This window comes from Nannospalax galili, unplaced genomic scaffold (genome assembly GCF_000622305.1).
Source record: "Nannospalax galili isolate Female #2095 unplaced genomic scaffold, S.galili_v1.0 scaffold666, whole genome shotgun sequence".
NCBI lineage: Eukaryota > Metazoa > Chordata > Mammalia > Rodentia > Spalacidae > Nannospalax > Nannospalax galili.
In genome coordinates, this window is record NW_008356473.1 from 3,747,612 (window position 1) to 3,765,295 (window position 17,684).

The 17,684-nt window shown below is 44.0% G+C and overlaps 1 protein-coding gene across 1 annotated transcript in view; it reads right to left on the reverse strand.

The window, feature by feature from the left end:
- The window catches only part of Znf462 (zinc finger protein 462), a 154,132-nt gene that overhangs the window by 32,072 nt on the left and 104,376 nt on the right, over positions 1-17,684 (reverse strand). Inside the window, exons 9-10 of the mRNA XM_008854655.3 lie at positions 9,066-9,333; positions 5,841-5,977 (exon numbers count right to left, since the gene is read on the reverse strand). Of these exons, the coding sequence (XP_008852877.1) occupies positions 5,841-5,977; positions 9,066-9,333 (405 nt within the window). The remainder of the gene's footprint in view (positions 1-5,840; positions 5,978-9,065; positions 9,334-17,684) is intronic.

The following is a 17,684-nucleotide window of genomic DNA, read 5'->3' on the forward strand; positions in this document are numbered from 1 at the left end:
GGAGGAGGAGAGGAGGGGGAGGAGAGGAGGAGAGGGAGGAGAGGAGGAGAGGGAGGAGGAGCAGCAGCAGTAGCCATTACTACCTTTAAAACCATCCTAAAATAAAACCACAAATAAACATACAAAGACAAGCAAACCAGCTCCTGGTAAGAAGTATTAACTTTTATATCAACAAACTTCTAGAGAAAGCTGGGAGCAGTTGGTACCTCTAACAGGTAAAATATTAGATGAGATTGAAAGGGGATAAATAAGTTCAGTACATTAAAAAAAAAATACTGGCAACTCAAATTGCTCTTTTTTCTAAAATATGAGTGGCCCTGACCAGACAAATGAGGGGGATGACTCCCAATTTCAAGGTGCAAGGCTTGGATTTTCAGCCAGTATTTGTTTACCCAGTAGGAAACAGAACCTTTAAGTGAACAGGCCAAGCAAAGAACAATCCATGATTACACAGCTACATGACCACAATGTAAATATTTGGCAAAACTAAGATTCATCCCTACAATTAAATCTGTGCCAAATTTTTCAGGTTTGCTAGAAGGGTGCAAGGCACATTTGGCCAAGCTGTGTGTGGGACGCCATGCTTCCAATGGTGATAAACTCACAGAGATGCATCTGTGAAGTTTGCTTACTTACTGTCTCTTCCTGTGAAAGTTCAACTTTCTTCAGTGCAAAAATCTTGCCTGACTCTGGCTAAAATTCCCTATAGCTTAAAACACTGCCAGCTGATACCAGATAGTCTACAAATTCCTTGCTCAAATGAAAAGTCACCCAAAGTCCTACCACCAACTGTGTTCTTGAAATAAACATCTTAAGGCTTACTTTTCCCAAGTTAAACATACCAAATCATGGCCATTCTCACCACACACTGACTGACCTACATCTGTAGTTCTTGAAAAGAGATAGTTCTTCTGATCCCTTGCTTCAACCTTTGTAAATTCTTACTTAGTCTCATCACTGATCTGATCAAACTTTGTGGTTTCCTGTCTGCCTACATAGTGAAGTTCAAATTCTGCATTAGCCTCTAAACCCACCAGAATTTGGCCCAAACATATTTTCTTCAAGGCCTCCTATTCTCTTCAGAAACCTGCAACAGCCAGATGCCATTCTGCAAACGGGTCTTGCATCCACTAACTTCAGTGGTTTATTAAATTATCAACTCCCCCATAGTGGTTGATAATGTTCCTCAGAAACTTATGTCCACTTGGAACCTCAGAATGTGACTTGATTGAGGAGAGAGTCTTTGTAGATAAGATAAATAAGGTTATATTAGATTAAGGTGGGCCTAAAATTCACGGCCTGATGTTCTAGTAAGAGAAGTCACAGAGCGAGATGCACAGGGAATGAGTATCTGAGAAGATGGAGGCAGAAGCGGGATGGATGGATGCCACTATAAGCCAAGGGTGCCAAAGAATGCCACGGAGCTCTGGGAGCAAAGGACAAGACCAAGCCTCTCACGCAAGCCAGGCAAGCACTCTTCCGCGGAGCTGTATCTCTTCCTTTCCCAGCAAGGAAGGATTGATTCTTTTCTTGAAATTTTAGAGGATGCACAACCCTGCTGATACCTTGATTATCATACTTCTAGCCTCTATCACTATTAAAAAAATATATTATTTTAAGCCACTAAGTTGGTAATTGTGTATTTCAGTAACATAGTGGTTGATAATGTTCCTCAGAAACTTATGTCCACTTGGAACCTCAGAATGTGACTTGATTGAGGAGAGAGTCTTTGTAGATAAGATAAATAAGGTTATATTAGATTAAGGTGGGCCTAAAATTCACGGCCTGATGTTCTAGTAAGAGAAGTCACAGAGCGAGATGCACAGGGAATGAGTATCTGAGAAGATGGAGGCAGAAGCGGGATGGATGGATGCCACTATAAGCCAAGGGTGCCAAAGAATGCCACGGAGCTCTGGGAGCAAAGGACAAGACCAAGCCTCTCACGCAAGCCAGGCAAGCACTCTTCCGCGGAGCTGTATCTCTTCCTTTCCCAGCAAGGAAGGATTGATTCTTTTCTTGAAATTTTAGAGGATGCACAACCCTGCTGATACCTTGATTATCATACTTCTAGCCTCTATCACTATTAAAAAATATATTATTTTAAGCCACTAAGTTGGTAATTGTGTATTTCAGTAAGGCTGGGGAATGAATATAGCCCATCTTTTTGTTTTTTAAAAGCGTATGAGTGTATTGTCTGCCTGGAGGTAGGTGCACCTGTGTTGGGCAGTGCCCATGGAGGTCAGAAGAGGGCACTGGATCCCCTGAAACTGGAGTTACTGACAGTTGTTAGTGGCCATGTGGGTACTGGAAATCGAACCTGGGTCCTCTGTAAGAGCAGACAGTGATCTTAACCGCTAAGCTATCTCTCTAGCACCCCCCCCCTCCACTACCTTTCTTTGTTTTTTGTTTTCGTGAATGATATCATGGCTCAGTTTGAAAGGCACCGGTGTCTACCACCTATCTCTTCCTGAGCATAAATAAAATCCTAGCTAACCATCACTCACTGTCTCAGATACACTATGCATGTATCTTGAGGAGGGCAGGTGTGAGTTTTTTATACCCCATTGTGCTCAAACAACCACAGAGAGTGAAGTGGGAAACAAGTAAATGATCAGTATGGTCAGTACAAATCCCTAATTAATTCTCATTCAGACTTCCATGAATGGAGTAGATTTCTCTCCCTTCCTTTAAAATATATCAATGTGCCCCAAACAAAAGTGATGGTAACTATCCTTGCTACAGCAGCTCTGTCTCAGGACCAGTTCAGAAGTTGTTTTTCTTGTCTTTCATTTCAAGGATTTTAATTAACTGAGGCCTCAGAAACAGCTCATGCTGTAGACCCTAGAGACCAGAGATGTTTATTCATTTGCAAGTAGGAAGCACACAGGTGCAGAAGGAGCCACATCTTATTACTCTGCCATCAGCCCTGGCTCTGATCTGTAAGGCAGACACCTGACTGTATCACTGAAATGTCAAAACCAGCTTCTCTCTGATCTGCCTTTGAGTTGAGATGGGCCAAAGCTGGGGGAGGGGGTGAGCAAGTGTAGCTATCTTGGAGCCCCTATCACCTGTGGATTGGGAGTCCTCATCTTTGGCCTTGAGCCCCATAGAGAGTTCTGTCCTTGGACCTAGCTTCCACGGCCACTAGAACACGGTGACAGCAGCTTCCCAAGGCTAAGAATGATGTCTGTGATTCAAGGCAAGAGATGTAGGTCAGACACACCTGAGTTTTAATCCCAGCTCATTACCTAGGAGTCCTTGAACCATAGGGAAGATACTCAGCTCTTCTGAATTTGCTTTTGTTGCTTGTCATCAGGGATCACAGTCATACTGACCACGCTGGGTTTGATGAGAACAGACTAAGGCACTCAGCATAGTGCCTAAGATCTAGAAAGCACTCACAATGGTAGCCATTGTTACTGTTATTACTATTGGTCTTTAACTGCATGTGTTGACATCAGATTTCTACCTTGATAAAGACAGCATTAATGTATCCAGCTAAGTGAACAGAAGACACTATGCAACCAATGATCTGTAACACAATGTGATGTGAGAACAAAAGACTGAGGTCTCCCTGCTTAGTAGATGAGGGACTCCTGGTAAGTTTCTTCAGCTCTCAGTGGCCTGCTGGGATGCATTTAGCATGCCTAATCTGCATATCCCAAATCCAAAACTTTGTGAGTACCAACATGTTGGATAAAGGATGCCCAAGTTGTAAACACTACGTGTGATGGGCCCAATGTATATAACATTCCTGTCTGCTCACTGGAGAGATTTGTTCGAGAGTTCATTGTCTAGGATTCTTGAAAATTTCTTGAACACTCCCAAAAAGTTAAATAATAAACCCAAGTGATTCTGTTTCCTTCTTTCTCACAGTAGGTGAAAATCCCAAGGCCAAACCTGCAGGTAGGTCAGATAGATGCCTGGTATCTTGTACATTCAAGGAGTCACTTAACTCTAAGTTCATACTGTCAGTTGCATTTTCTACTGGCCTCGGTTTCTTTTGCATCTGCCTGCTTTTTCATTTGTTTTTAATCCTATAGCTCTGCAGGAATGTCTTTGAGCTCTTTAAATCCTTTGTGAAATGAAGCAGAGCCCCAAATAAACACACTGAATTAAAAAAAGCCAAAAAGAGACAAACAGAAACCCCCACAGTCTTTCGCAGCGTCAAGCTTTACACACATAAAACAGGAGGCCAAGTAATGGTGTTGCTGCCCACGATGGTGAAGATGAGGTGACTGGGTGTAAGCAGCTCTTTGTTGGGTGCTCCTGGCCTTCACGTGAAATCTCTCTGCCTCTCCCTTCCTTGAATTCTCAGCTTAGGCAAGGAAAGTCACTGAGCTTGTCAGCCACCAAAGCTCTGATCTTGCCAGGCAGCAATATGGGAAAAGAGGGGAATGAGTGCAGCCAGCGAGGACTCTCTGTTGATGTTGCCGGGCACCAGCACCACTGATGGCCTCGGCCCAAGCTGGGACAGGGCACGCAGCCACCACAACACATGGGCTGGAGTACTGGGAGCCAGGTGATTGAGGCAGAACACCAGGCTGGAAGGCGAGGGCCAAGAATTCCTGCCTGAATGCTACTGTGCTGCTTTTGCCTGGCTTGCAGGTGGTCGGCCCAGCCAGCAACCGTCTCATTAGAGTGCGACAGGGAGGGAGGCACTGAGCGTTGTAGATGTTAAAGTCTTCTGAGGTTTGCAGCATCCACGGTCATGTCACAAAGTGGCTCAGGGAAAACACATACTACTCTCTAGATGTCTCCACCATGGTACCTGAGGGGACAGCTCAGCAGGAGAGTGAATGACATATACTGCTCTTGGGCACATGGGGCAAACGTCAGAAAGCTTTCCAAAGTTAGAGGCAAAAGATGATAAGAAAGAAGAGAAAGGGTGGGAAAGAGGAAAAGGATAAGATGCAAAGATGAACAGACCCAAAGAGCAAGCCACATTGACCATGCGCGTTCCAGGAACTGCTCTCTACACGCCTGCACGTGGATCTTTTCACCAAAGCAGGTTCTGCATCAATACAAGGCATGCCACTGGTTGACAATGTTTTCAATGGCCCAGAGTAAACGCGAATCAAAGAGAATCCCAGTGGGCCAAGACCATGTCAATAATCCCAGCACTTAGGCAGCTGCTGAGGCTAGTGGAGTATGAGGCTGGTTTGGGCTACGTAGAGATTCTCTCTCAAAAAACCAAATCAAACCAAAAATAAAGCAAAGCAACAAAAGTGGACCTCCAAGAAGGACCCCTGCTTATCAGTGAGCATGAATATCAAAGAACCACCCATTGAGCACCCAGGATGGAACCCCACCAGCTATGCTGACTCACAAGTGTGACTGTCTCTTTACATATGAGGAGTAACACACAGTAGGACCCCAAACCAGAATAATTCAGTCTATGGGTTTTCTAATGCATAACGGGCCACTCTGGTGCCTCAGAATTCTTTCTCTCCCTGTCCATTTCAAGTTGAACTCCACTTTCTGCATCAGAAACCATCATTTCTATCTTGGTTTCTCATGCTAACCTTCCCCAGGCACGCTCTACACACAGCTATGGTAGCAAAGGATTAGGGACAAGAAATCCCTGATGCCCCTGGAACTTCGGTGGAGAGGTTCACTGAGGCTCTACTTTCTTGGCCTCTCTCCAGGTGGAAGGAATTCCACCAACAGGAAGGTGTTTTATCTACTAGGTACCACAGTGGCTGTCACCGTCACCGCACCTCTTGCCTGGAGGGGCAGGGGTCAGGACAGAGGGCGTGCTGCCCATGACACAGGACCTGCTTAAACTGCTGCCCTGCTGCTTCCCACCAGCACCCAAGGAAACTGAGTCCCAAGGTTACCTCGGTGCAGCACGATGTGGTCGATCATGTTGCGTTTGTATTTGGTGTGATAGAGACAGAGAGGACAGCGGAGATCTTTGGGACCCTCCTCAGGAACCGCTGAATGCCCAGCTTCCACGTGCATAGTAAAAGCAGATCTAGAAGAGAGGGGACAGAGGACGTGAGCGTGACAACAGTCCTTTGCCAGCATACCTATCAAGGGTGTCCATGTGTGGCTATCCTGCTTGAGGGCCCTAAACTGAAGCTGTCAGTCACATCTGCTGACCCCAAGTCCCTTGGCCAGTTAACCCATCCGTGAACACAGAAATAACGTGGCAGTTCTCAGAACTTTCCACTTGGAGGGAATGAGTGTTTAGTGTGTAAAGACATAAATACCCTAAATATCTTATTCTTGAAAATTAGAAATTGCCCAAGCCAGGCCCGGTGAAATGTGATAAACCCCAGCTACTCAGGATGCTGAGGCAGAAAGGTCAGAAGGCCAACGAGGGCTAAATAGTGAGTTTGATGCCAGCCTGGACAACTCAGTGAGATCCTGTCTCAAAATAAATAGGGTTGGGAATGTGGCTCAGTGGCAGAGTATTTTCCAAGCATGCATGGACGCTGGGTTCAGTCCCCGGCACCACATATACCACGCACAAAGGATTGCTTATTAAGTAACACGAAAACGAAATTCCTCAGAGAACCAACTCTGTATCATGTTGGGATGTTGGGAGGACTGTTTTAAATCTTAGTTGATTTACAAATCGCCTATGAGAATCTTCACATATAAGAGGGGAGAACAGGTTGTTGGGGGTATCACAGTGACTGGGTCCAGGCTCCCTCAACTCAAGAGCTAAACCAGCTTGAGGGTAGACAGGCCCTGTTGCCTCCCCCCCACCCTTCTCACTTCTTTAAACTTTACAAAACCTTTTAAGACTCATAAAAATGGATGATGGGCATGGTGGTGCACACCTTTAATCCCAGCACTTGAGAAGATCTCGGTTTAAGGCCAGTCTGGTCTATATAGTGAGTTCCAGGCTAGCCAAGGCTACACAATGAAACTCTGTCTTTAAAAAATTTAATAATAATAATTAATAATAATAATAATAATAATAAGCTGGTAAGATGGCTCAGCAGGTAAAGCCACTTGCTGCCAAGTCTGACCGCCTGAGTTTGCATTTGATCCCCAGGATTCACATGGTGGGAGAAGAAAATCAACTCTTGCAAGTTGTATCAGTTCTCTCTGAAAAATCCTGAACATTCTCCACAGGCCCTTTAATCATATCCTTTAACCTGCCCTCAGCTCTAAATCACAAACAGGTTCATCTGAAAAATTACTCAGGGAAATCAAGTCAGAGACATAGCAGTTCTCATCAAAGTCCAGCCGTGATGATGTGGGTGGGGAAGAAATGTGCTCCTTTTCCAACTCATCTTTCTCTGAGGACATGAAACCGCTCTGTACAAAGTCTGTCTAGGTTTGGGTCCTGCTGCAGTAGGAGCAGAGAGTAAAGCTTTATGTGGGAACAGAACCAACACGATGTTGCTGCAACAGTGATGCTACTGCCTACGTGAGCCTTCACATGTAATGACTCAGAGTCATACCAGTTTGAGAGTGGACAGGCCCTGCTGCCTCTCCCCGACTCCTTCTCACATCTTTAAACTTCACAAAGTCTTATAAGTCTCACAAAAATGGATGTAACAGCAGCGTTCTATGCCATAACAGCACTTGCTAGTGCTTGTTTAGTTCTGGGCATCTTTGTAGCACATCTGGGACGCTGCCTCTTAGCCTGGCTCTAACAACACCATGAGGCAGGTAACACTGCTAGCCTTGATTTACAGATAGGAAAATGAAGAGACAGAAAGGCCTGGTGACTCACTGAAGGTCACACAATCACGAAATGGCAAAGCTGGGATTCAAACTCGGGTCACTGGGTTCAGCATTCTATGCATGCACTAATCTAAGCATTGTCTGGCTGGGTTATATGAAAAAAGCATTGCATCCCTCCAGTGAGCTCACATATTCCATCACATGCAGGAGTGAGGGCTGCTGTGGATTATCTTTCTTTAAATGGAATGACAGCCTCCCTGATCTCTCTGGTCTCTGCAGTGCTGGGGTCTTGATTCTCTATGTCATTCAATATTAAAATCTTTTTTGTTGCTGTTTTGACAAATGGTCTTCCTATAGCCCCCTGGCCCACTCACCATGTGGACCAGGTTGGCCTCCATCTCACAAAGATCCATCTGCCTCTGCCTCCCTACTGCTGGGATTAAAGATGTTTGCTACCATGACTGGCAATATTAAAATCTTAAAAATACAAATTTTCTAAAAGAAGAGCAAGGAGATCGCTGCTTTTAATCCCAGCACTCAGGAGGCAGAGGCAGGCAGATCTCTGTGAGTTCGAGGCCAGCCTGGTCTCCATAGTGAATCCAGGTCAGCTGTGGCTATAAGGAGACCCTGTCTCAAAATAAAAAACACCCCCCTCAATACACACAAGAAAACCAGCAAAGAAAAAAAGAAGAGCAGAAGGAGGCTACAGTGGCTGGATGTTTTCTCCTGACTTGACTTTGCTTCTAAGAATTTATATATTTTCCTCAAAAACAAAAGGAAATGGGCCTAGGGAGATGGATCACTCAGTGCAACATGAGGACTTGAGCTCAGCCCTCAGTCCGGACATGGAGAGACTGCGACCCAAACAGCAGGGGTCCCCAACAAGCACCCATGTAAAAAACCTGGGATGGTAGCACATGTGGGTAATCCCCACTCTGGGGAGGCTGAGACAAACAGCTCCTTGGGGCTTGCTGGCCAGATAGTCTATAGCCAAGTGGTGAGCTCCAGGTTCAGAGAAAGACCACAACTCAAAAAGTAAGGTGGAGAGCAATTGAGAAAGACATTGGTTATTGACCTCTGGTCTCTACACACATAAGCGCGTGCGCGCGCGCGCACACACACACACGAGAGAGAGAGAGAGAGAGAGGAGGATATTCTCGGCAAGAAAAATGTGTGCCGTTCTATGCACTGGGCAGGGAAATCCTTTGATACAATCCCACACTGTTTAGAAAGAAACCCATATGTTCTGACTTTTAAGCTCATTGTTCTGATAACTCTTCTCAAATTAGATTCTTTATGTGAAGAATGGACCCAGCCTCCCTTCAGACCTTCAGACAGGAAAATGAACGGGAAGACTGGTAAGGGCTGGAGCAGAGACAGCCAGTTTGGTTTTCACAACTGTTCTTCAAGCCACTTACTTAAAGCCTGTGTAGAAGGAGCAGTCTTTGCACTTGAAAAGCTTCTTCCCACCATGCTTGTCCCGGTAATGGCGCCTGATGCTCTGGATGTAGCCAGAGGAGAATTCACAGAATTCGCAGTGAAGGACAGCTTCTGCTTTCTGCTCGGTGCCAGCAGTAGCCCCAGAAAGAGGCACAGGGCTGACACGACTGTTGTTTCTTGCCAGGGCAGCTGACTGATAGTGATTCAACTGCTGCTGCACATCTGGGGGCTCCGAGTAAGAGGAGTCTGTGGAGAGACAAGGACATTGACCCAGGGCACACAGAACACAGTGGGGGAGGGGGTGCTTGGAAACTCTTCCCTTTGGGTTCTTCCCCATCAAGAATCAATCAACAAATAAAATACACATATTGGAGCTGAGGAGATGGCCCGTTGATAAGTGCTTGTAGTGTCAGCGTGAGTGCATGAGTAACAGAGTTCCATCCCCAAGGTTGACAAAATGCCAGGCATAGCATAGCAGGCCTGTAATCCCAGCACTGGGGAGGCAGAGACAGAAGGCTCCCTGGAGTCCACTGGCCAGCTAGTCTAGCTTAACCCTGTCTTAAAAAACAAGGTGGATCTTGGTAGATGCAGAAAAGGCTTTTGACAAAATTCAGCATGCATTTATGTTCAAAGTCCTAGAGAGAATTGGACTGGAGGGAACATACCACAACATAATTAAAGCTACACACAACAAACCCACAGCCAACATAATTCTAAATGGAGAACTAGAAGCATTCCCATTAAAATCAGGGACCAGACAAGGATGTCCACTATCTCCACTCCTTTTCAACATAGTGCTTGAAACTCTTGCTAGAGCAATAAGACAGGAGAAGGAAATTAAAGGAGTGCTAATTAGAAAAGAAGTGCTCAAACTATCACTTTTGCAGATGATATACTATACCTAAGAGATCCCAAAAGTTCCACCAGAAAAGTCCTACAACTGATCGACACTTTCAGTATAGTGACAGGTTATAAAATCAATCTACAAAAGTCAGTAGCCTTTCTATATACCAATAACAAGCAATTGGAGAAAGAATACAGGGAAATGCTCCCATTCACAATTGCTGCAAAATAAAAAAAAAATCTTGGAATAACTCTGACCAAGGACACCAAAGATCTCTACAATGAAAAATTTAAATCGTTAAAGAAAGAGGTTGAGGAAGACACCAGGAGATGGAAGGACTTCCCATGCTCATGGATTAGAAGAATTAATATTGTGAAAATGACCATCCTACCAAAGGCAATATATAAAGTCAATGCAATCCCAATCAAAATCCCCATGACATACTTCATGGAATTAGAAAAATGCATCCTTAAATTCATATGGAGGCACAAAACACCCTGGATAGCCAAAGCAACCCTGAGCACAAAGAACAATCCTGGGGGGATTTCTATACCAGATCTCAAAGTATACTACAGAGCTATAGTCTTAAAAATAGCATGGTACTGGCACAAAAATAGACACATAGATCAATGGAACATCACTGAAGATCTAAATCCAAGTACACACAATTTCAGCCATCTGATATTTGACAAAGGTTCCAAGATCACACCATGGAGGAAAGATAGTGTCTTTAACAAATGGTGCTGGCAAAACTGGATCGCCACCTGTAGGAGAATGAAACTAGATCCTTATCTTTTGCCTTACATAAAAGTCAACTCCAAATGGATCAAAGACCTGAATGTGAAACTGGAAACCCTGAAACTATTAGAAGAAAATATTGGCAATAACTTAAAAGATATAGGCGTAGGAAAGGATTTTCTAAATCAGACAGTAGTTGCTCAGGAATTAAGGTCAGCAATCAGTAAGTGGGATCTCATTAAACTAAAAAGCTTCTGTACAGCAAAAGAACCAATCAAAAGAGTGAAGAGAAAACCCACAGAATGGGAAAAAATCTTCACCAGTGACACATCTGACAGAGGTTTAACATCCAGAATATATCAACATAATTATTAATTAGGGAAATGCAAATTAAAACCACCATAAGGTATCAGCTTACCCCAATCAGACTGACTAGGATCAAGAGAACAAATGATACCAAACATTGGCAAGGATGTGGAGAAAGGGGAACGTTCATTCACTGCTGGTGGGATTGCACTTTGGAGAACTTTTAAAAAACTAAAAATGAACCTACCATACAACCTGGTTATACAAATCCTTGGCATATACCCAAAGGACTCATCCTACTGTAGAGACACTTGTACAATCAACCTAGGAGAGGGAACTGACACTGATTCTAACCACTCTAACACCTATCAAAATGCCTGAAAGCAAATCCTGAATCTATCACCCTAGAGTCCAGCCTTGGAAGACAAAAGAAAAATGAGGAGGAACCCAACAGAGGGATGCTTTCGGAAGCCCTTGTCAAGAAATTCCAATGGACTCTTGTATGAACTTTTGAAATTTGCCCTGTTCTGACCTTTTTCTGGTTCTCTGTCTAGCACTTGTAATGCTAATTACTCTTGCCTTTAGTTCTCCTTCACATCTCCTGTTCAGGATTCAAGAACTTTCTTTTTCCCTTAGCGATAAGAGTTATGCAATTTGGGAGTCTTTTAGATAGACCCACTGAAAGGGCACTCCAATTGCCTCATCCTGCATCCTGTTCAGCATGGAAGAAGCCAGAGCAGTCTGTGTCCCGATTCCCTATTGGCAAGTTGGGTAACCTCTTCAGAGGATGGTGTGATAAGAATAGGAGGTAGGAACTGGCTAGGCAGTTAGAGTGAAAAGACCCCAAAGAAAAGGAGCCAGTGTTCTTGGCTAAAAGTCAAAATATCCTTGGGCCTCTTAGCGACATACTTAGTTCCAAAGGCCAAAAATGTCAAAAGTATTTGGGAGCTTGTAAGTTATCCTTAAAAGATTTTAGGGTTACATCTTCAGAGGGGAGAATGTTAGAGTAGCCAAAAGGCCCATTAAAAAAAAAAAATTAAAAAAGATAAAGAAGAAAGAGTACATGAAGTTATCAGAAAAAAGTGATGGGGAGATATAGGAGGAGTTGGAGGGGAGAGAGTGGGCATGGATTTGATCAAAACACCTTATATGCATCTATGAAATTCTCAATAAATTATTTATTTTAAAAAAACAACAAGGTGGAGACTGACAGAGGAAGACCTCAGTGGCCTACAGGTGTACACACGAAAATGTATTTAAGGTATGCAACAAGATGATTTTGTGTGTGTGTATTCATACACACTCACACACATAGTCCACACAGTGAAACTATGACCACAGAAGTTAATGGAATCATCTACTTCCTCCTTTGGTTGGCATCCTCTGTTGTAGTGAGCACAATTAGGATCACAGCACATTACGAGGGCACAGTACAGTGTTACTGTGTCGCCTGCTATACAGACTCCAGAATATGCTCATCTTCCAACTGAAGGTCTGTTCCCTTGGCATCATCTGATTCATTCTGAGTAGTTTTTAAGGGGGAGGGAGATGACTGGGATCCTATCTCTCATCTTTTATTTGTTTGCTTGTTTTTGAGACAGGGTCTCCCTGTAGCCCCAGATCCTCTGGAACTCACTGCATAGACCAGGCTGGCCTCGATCATATGGAGATCGAACTGCCTCTGCCTCCCCAGTGCTTGGATTAAAGGTGTGTGGCACCATGCCCAGCTGCCATCTATCAACTTGATTTATGCTCTATAACCCAGAGCCTGGAGGGAGGAAGTGGCTTGTCTGTGCATCTCACTTTGAGGGCTCATGGCACCAAAAAAACAAAATTCTGATGTTAAAGTTTTCAAAGTAAAGGAAGAAAGTAAATTTTCTTTAAAAAAGGAAATTGCAGGTGACAGCAGGCAGCACAGAATATGCATCCTCTTAGGTGAGGCGAACACACTAGCACTTACAGGCATCTACATGGAAAGGGACAGGATGATGTCTTAGGTCCCCTCTGCAGCCTGGAATTATTCATACCAACCACATTAAAAATATATATATATCAGTGTTTAACAGAAGTGCTCAAGCACACAGCACTCCCACAAGTACAAAAATGTTTTATGCCTTCAGAGTCAAGCGATTTAAAATTTAAAATACACAACTCCAATAGTGTTCTCTCGGAAGAGATGTTGAAAGCTTAGTCAGCATTAAGATGGAGACTTATTCACAAATCCCATTAAAATGAGATTCCAAACAAGTTTCTCTGAAAGCTATTTTCAAGTTTGCAATCCCCAAGAAAATGTTGGAAATGGTAGACACAACCCTGAACCCTGAGGCGCTTCAATGGCAGGTGCTGGAGAAATGTGATCTAAATGTGGGGAGGAGGAGTGAAAAGAGACCTGGAGAGATGGCTCAGTGGTTAAAGGCACTGACTGCTCTTGCAGAGGACCGGGGTTCCATTCTCAGCATCCACATCATGGCCAACATCCATCCATAACTCCAGTTCCAGGGCATCCCATGCCCTCTTCTGACCTCTATGGGCATTGCACAACACGTGTACACTTATACACATGCAGGCAATACACTCATACACATAAAATAAAAATAATAAATAAAAATGCTAGAAAAAGAAAAGAGAGAGAGAAGAGAAGAGAAGAGAAGAGAAGAGAAGAGAAGAGAAGAGAAGAGAAGAGAAGAGAAGAGAAGAGAAGAAAGAAGATGGGCAGGAACCTTCTCCCAGTCCACTGCTTGGCGTGAGGTGGTTTGAATTCAACAACACTGGCCTTTGTGACTTGCAACTGTCTGTAAATGTGAAGGATAATGCCTGGGAGTAACACCCGGAGACTCTCAGTTTAACTTTCCTTGGAAAGAAAACAGTAAGCGTTTTCCCTTCTGCCTTTGAAAAAGCAAGAGGGAAAGGGGACAAACACTGTACAAGTCTCCTCCTCATTTGATGGACATTTCATTCTCCAAAGCATGATTCCCCCCAGGCAGGACATGGAAGAATCCTGTAAAATTCACACTTGATGAAATGGAGACCAAGTATCTCAATCGGTCTCTTAGAAAAGAAAAACAGTCCTCCAAAATGCTAACATGCGTTTTCCTCCTTGCCCTGCCTGTCCCCCAATTTATATTCCTCAGGATTGAGAGAAACCCTTTTGGAAACTGTAAACAAACCTTCTACACACAAAAGTAAAACAAAAGGTAAGCTGAAGGATCTCCACAAGCTTCTGTGGGTTTATTGGTGTAAACGGGAGACAAGGGAAGAAAGGAAGATGCAACTGGTACTATTTTTCTGCTTCTTTTGTCTCCTTGGTCTTTATTCCTCTACTCTCTGCTGATGAAGCCCCTCAAGACCTCAATAATACGACTGTCAACTTCTCATTCTTTCCTTCAATAGCAGAGTTGTTTACCATTTCATGGACTGTTCGAGATGCTTTCTGTTCAAGCCCTCAAGACCCAGCTCTGCTTATACCTCACGCATGGTGAGCGTAAGACACTTCCCAGCTCTCCAGTGAACATGGTTCCAGTTGCAGGTTGAGCTCGGCTAGCCTGTATCCCCCAAGCCCTGTCCTCTTGATAGCAATGGTCCACACTCACATACACTCTTAGCTGTGCAGTACAGCACCTCTAAAACCACCAGGCCAAAGCCAAGTCCTGCGGAGAGCGATCAGTCTTCCAACCACAAATCCACCCAAATGCCAAATCAAATATTCAGAGTGGCTACAGTTCCCTCGCGGCAAGGTACACACCTAGAGAGCTGCAGGTCATTGTTTTGCTGCCCACATCTAGGATATCTGACTGCCTCCAATTCCATCCTAGCAAACCTATAAAGAGATAAAGGCTTCCAGTCAGGTGTTAAGCTGGGTGGACCTTCCCCTCAACGGCAACCCAACCCTACCCATTTCATGCAGCCATTCATCTCTTAGGTGGATCCCATTGGAGGAGAGTCTCCTTTTGGCAAAGGAGACTCTAAAATCGATTGCACATTATCCCATCCAGCTAAAAGTTATAAATTCTAAAATTTAACTCTAGTTTTTATATATTATATGAAATTAAAGTAAAAATGTAGGAAGACTCAGGCAGAACATTCAAAAAAATGAGACTCAACTCTTCTTAAAGGGCAATGCAAAAGCAATAGCTACCGGGGCTGTAGAGATGGCTCAGTGGTTAAGAGCACTGACTGCTCTTGCAGAGGACCTGGGTTTGATTCCCAGCACCCACATAGCCACTAACAACCACCCATAACTCCAGTTCCAGGGGATCCGATGTCCTCTTCTGACCTCCAAGGGCATTGCACAACACGGGTGTGCTTACATGGATGCAGGCAATATACTCATACACATAAAATAAAAATAATAATTTTTTTTTTAAAAGACTATTTCTTGCTGGTTACCATGGCATATACTTTTAATCCCAGCACTCAGGAGGCAGAGGCAGGCAGTGGAAATCTGTGAGTTTGAGGCCAGCTTGGTCTACACAGTGAGTTCCAGGCAAGCCAGGTCTACATTGTGAGACCCTGTTTCAAAACAAAAATAATTTTCTTTCATTCTGTGCTTAGGGAAAGAAAAATTAAAAAAAACAAAAGCAAAACCAAAACCCGCATGGAAGGACAAGTGGTCGTGAGCAATGGCAGCAGCTGAAGCGTCCCAGCTGCAAATCACTCAAGGCAACAGTTCCCAGCTGCGTGGTTTGTGGTGTCTGCAATGGGATTACCAGCAAGCACAAAGGTAACGTGTGGTCCACCCTCGACAACAGGCCACGGCTTGCAGTGACTGCATAGACCCCGAGACTTGCAATCTCAGAAAAGTTCAATGCCTGGCCTGCAACTTTCTTTCTAAGCAAAATTTTATGAATTAAATTGACTTTAGCCTCCTGTAGCTCTCTAGTCTGTGAATCATCGGTAATGAGAAAATAATTTTATTTTAAAATCAGGGTCAAAGTACGATCTGAGAACTGATAGTCAAAGTGCCCACTAAAGGTTTGGGATACACTGAGACGCCAGTGCATGATTCTCACGGCTGTGGTATTCTGTTTCATCTGCTTCTCAGGCCAGTTTGACCAATGAGTGGCTGAGGACGGTCACAAGATGTAGTGGCAGGATGGGAGCAAAGACTCATCTGACTGTAAAAGTCGAGTCTTGTCTAGTAGCATCCGTAGCCAAGAGAACACAGATGAAGGGAAGGAGAATGGACGTGAGCGTTTTCTCAGCTGTAGAGGGGACGGAGGGGGAGATTGAAATGGATAAGAAAAGGACCAGAGATGTAGTTCAACGGTACAGCACCTGCCTAGCATGAAGCAAGTCCAAATTTAATACCTGGCACTTAAAAAAGAAAAAGATAGGGCTAGAAAGATGGCTCAGCAGTTAAGAGCACTGGCTGCTCTTGCAGAAGACCTGGGTTTGATTCTCAGCACCCACATAGTGGCTGACAACCATCTGTTAACTTCAGTTCCAGGAGATCTGATGCCCTTTTTTGACCTCTGAGGGCATTGCACAACACAGGCGTACTTATGCAGGCAATACACTTGTACACATAAAATAAATAATAAATATTTTTTAAAAACCACAAAAAAAGACAGAAAATAATGGAACACAGGAAAATTCCAGAGGTTCCCTCCTTCCCCTCTCACCTATCAAAGTTCCCCGGAATTGCTAGTCAAGGCTTTTTATTTTACTTTTATCATCCAGAAATTAGCCATTGCAGAAACAATCACAAGAAATTAACTTCATAACAACAGAGACAGAAAGCCGTGTTGGAAGAACACTGTGCCTGAAGCCTGAGACTTTCCAAGTATCCACCGTCCAGAGTCTATATTTGTTAGCACTGAGGCCAGGGTATGTGCTGGCTCTGGGGACTCAAGGTCAAAGAAGACATGAAGGTGCCTTCTAGGTATTCAGATCTATTCTGGGAGGGAGCTGGAAGCTGACCATTAGGAAAACACAGACCTTCTTCATATTTTGCTAACTCATTCTACTGAGTAAAAGGATAAAGGAGGCAAAGGGAATCAACAGTCACAGAGCTCCATGACGCTAAGACTACGGAGGATGTGGGGAAGAGTAGGAATGAATGAGTCATCAACCACGGGAGCCACAGAGGACAGTCCTCTTGCTCACCGACTGATCCATTCAAGGGCCATTCTGGAGGAGGCCAAGTCTCAGTTTTCTATAGGTCCACACAGAAGCCGTGTGAGACAGACAAGAGCAGCATAAGAACCTGGGGCCAGCAACCACATTTGACTATATGTGAGCCAGGTTTTGATGCAGACTTGGAAGACAGGATCAACAGTTAGTGGGAATCAGATACCAGGAAAATAATCAATAAATCAATAAATAAATAACCAAGAATTTTAGGTCAGTAAATTTTAGAGGTGGCCAGAGGGCAAAAGATTACATTACTCTCATTCTTTCAGCAAATATTGACTGAGCATCTGAGTAAACAGGAGACCCTGTTTTGAGGACAGATTTGATCCCCGTCTTCAGGCAACTGTCTGTCAGAGAGTCAAGTTAAGTAATTGATTATGATACAATGCAAACAACATTTTACCAGAGGTTTCTACAAAAAGGGGAAGGGGAAGAGAGGCAATCAGCATCATTTGGTAATTGACCGATTGTGGGAGTGAGGGAGATGGAGCAGGATGTCAAGATAACCCCAAATGTCTATTAATAAATGACTGGTATTAATTACTGTGCTAATTAATGAGGTTAACCCAAGACCTGC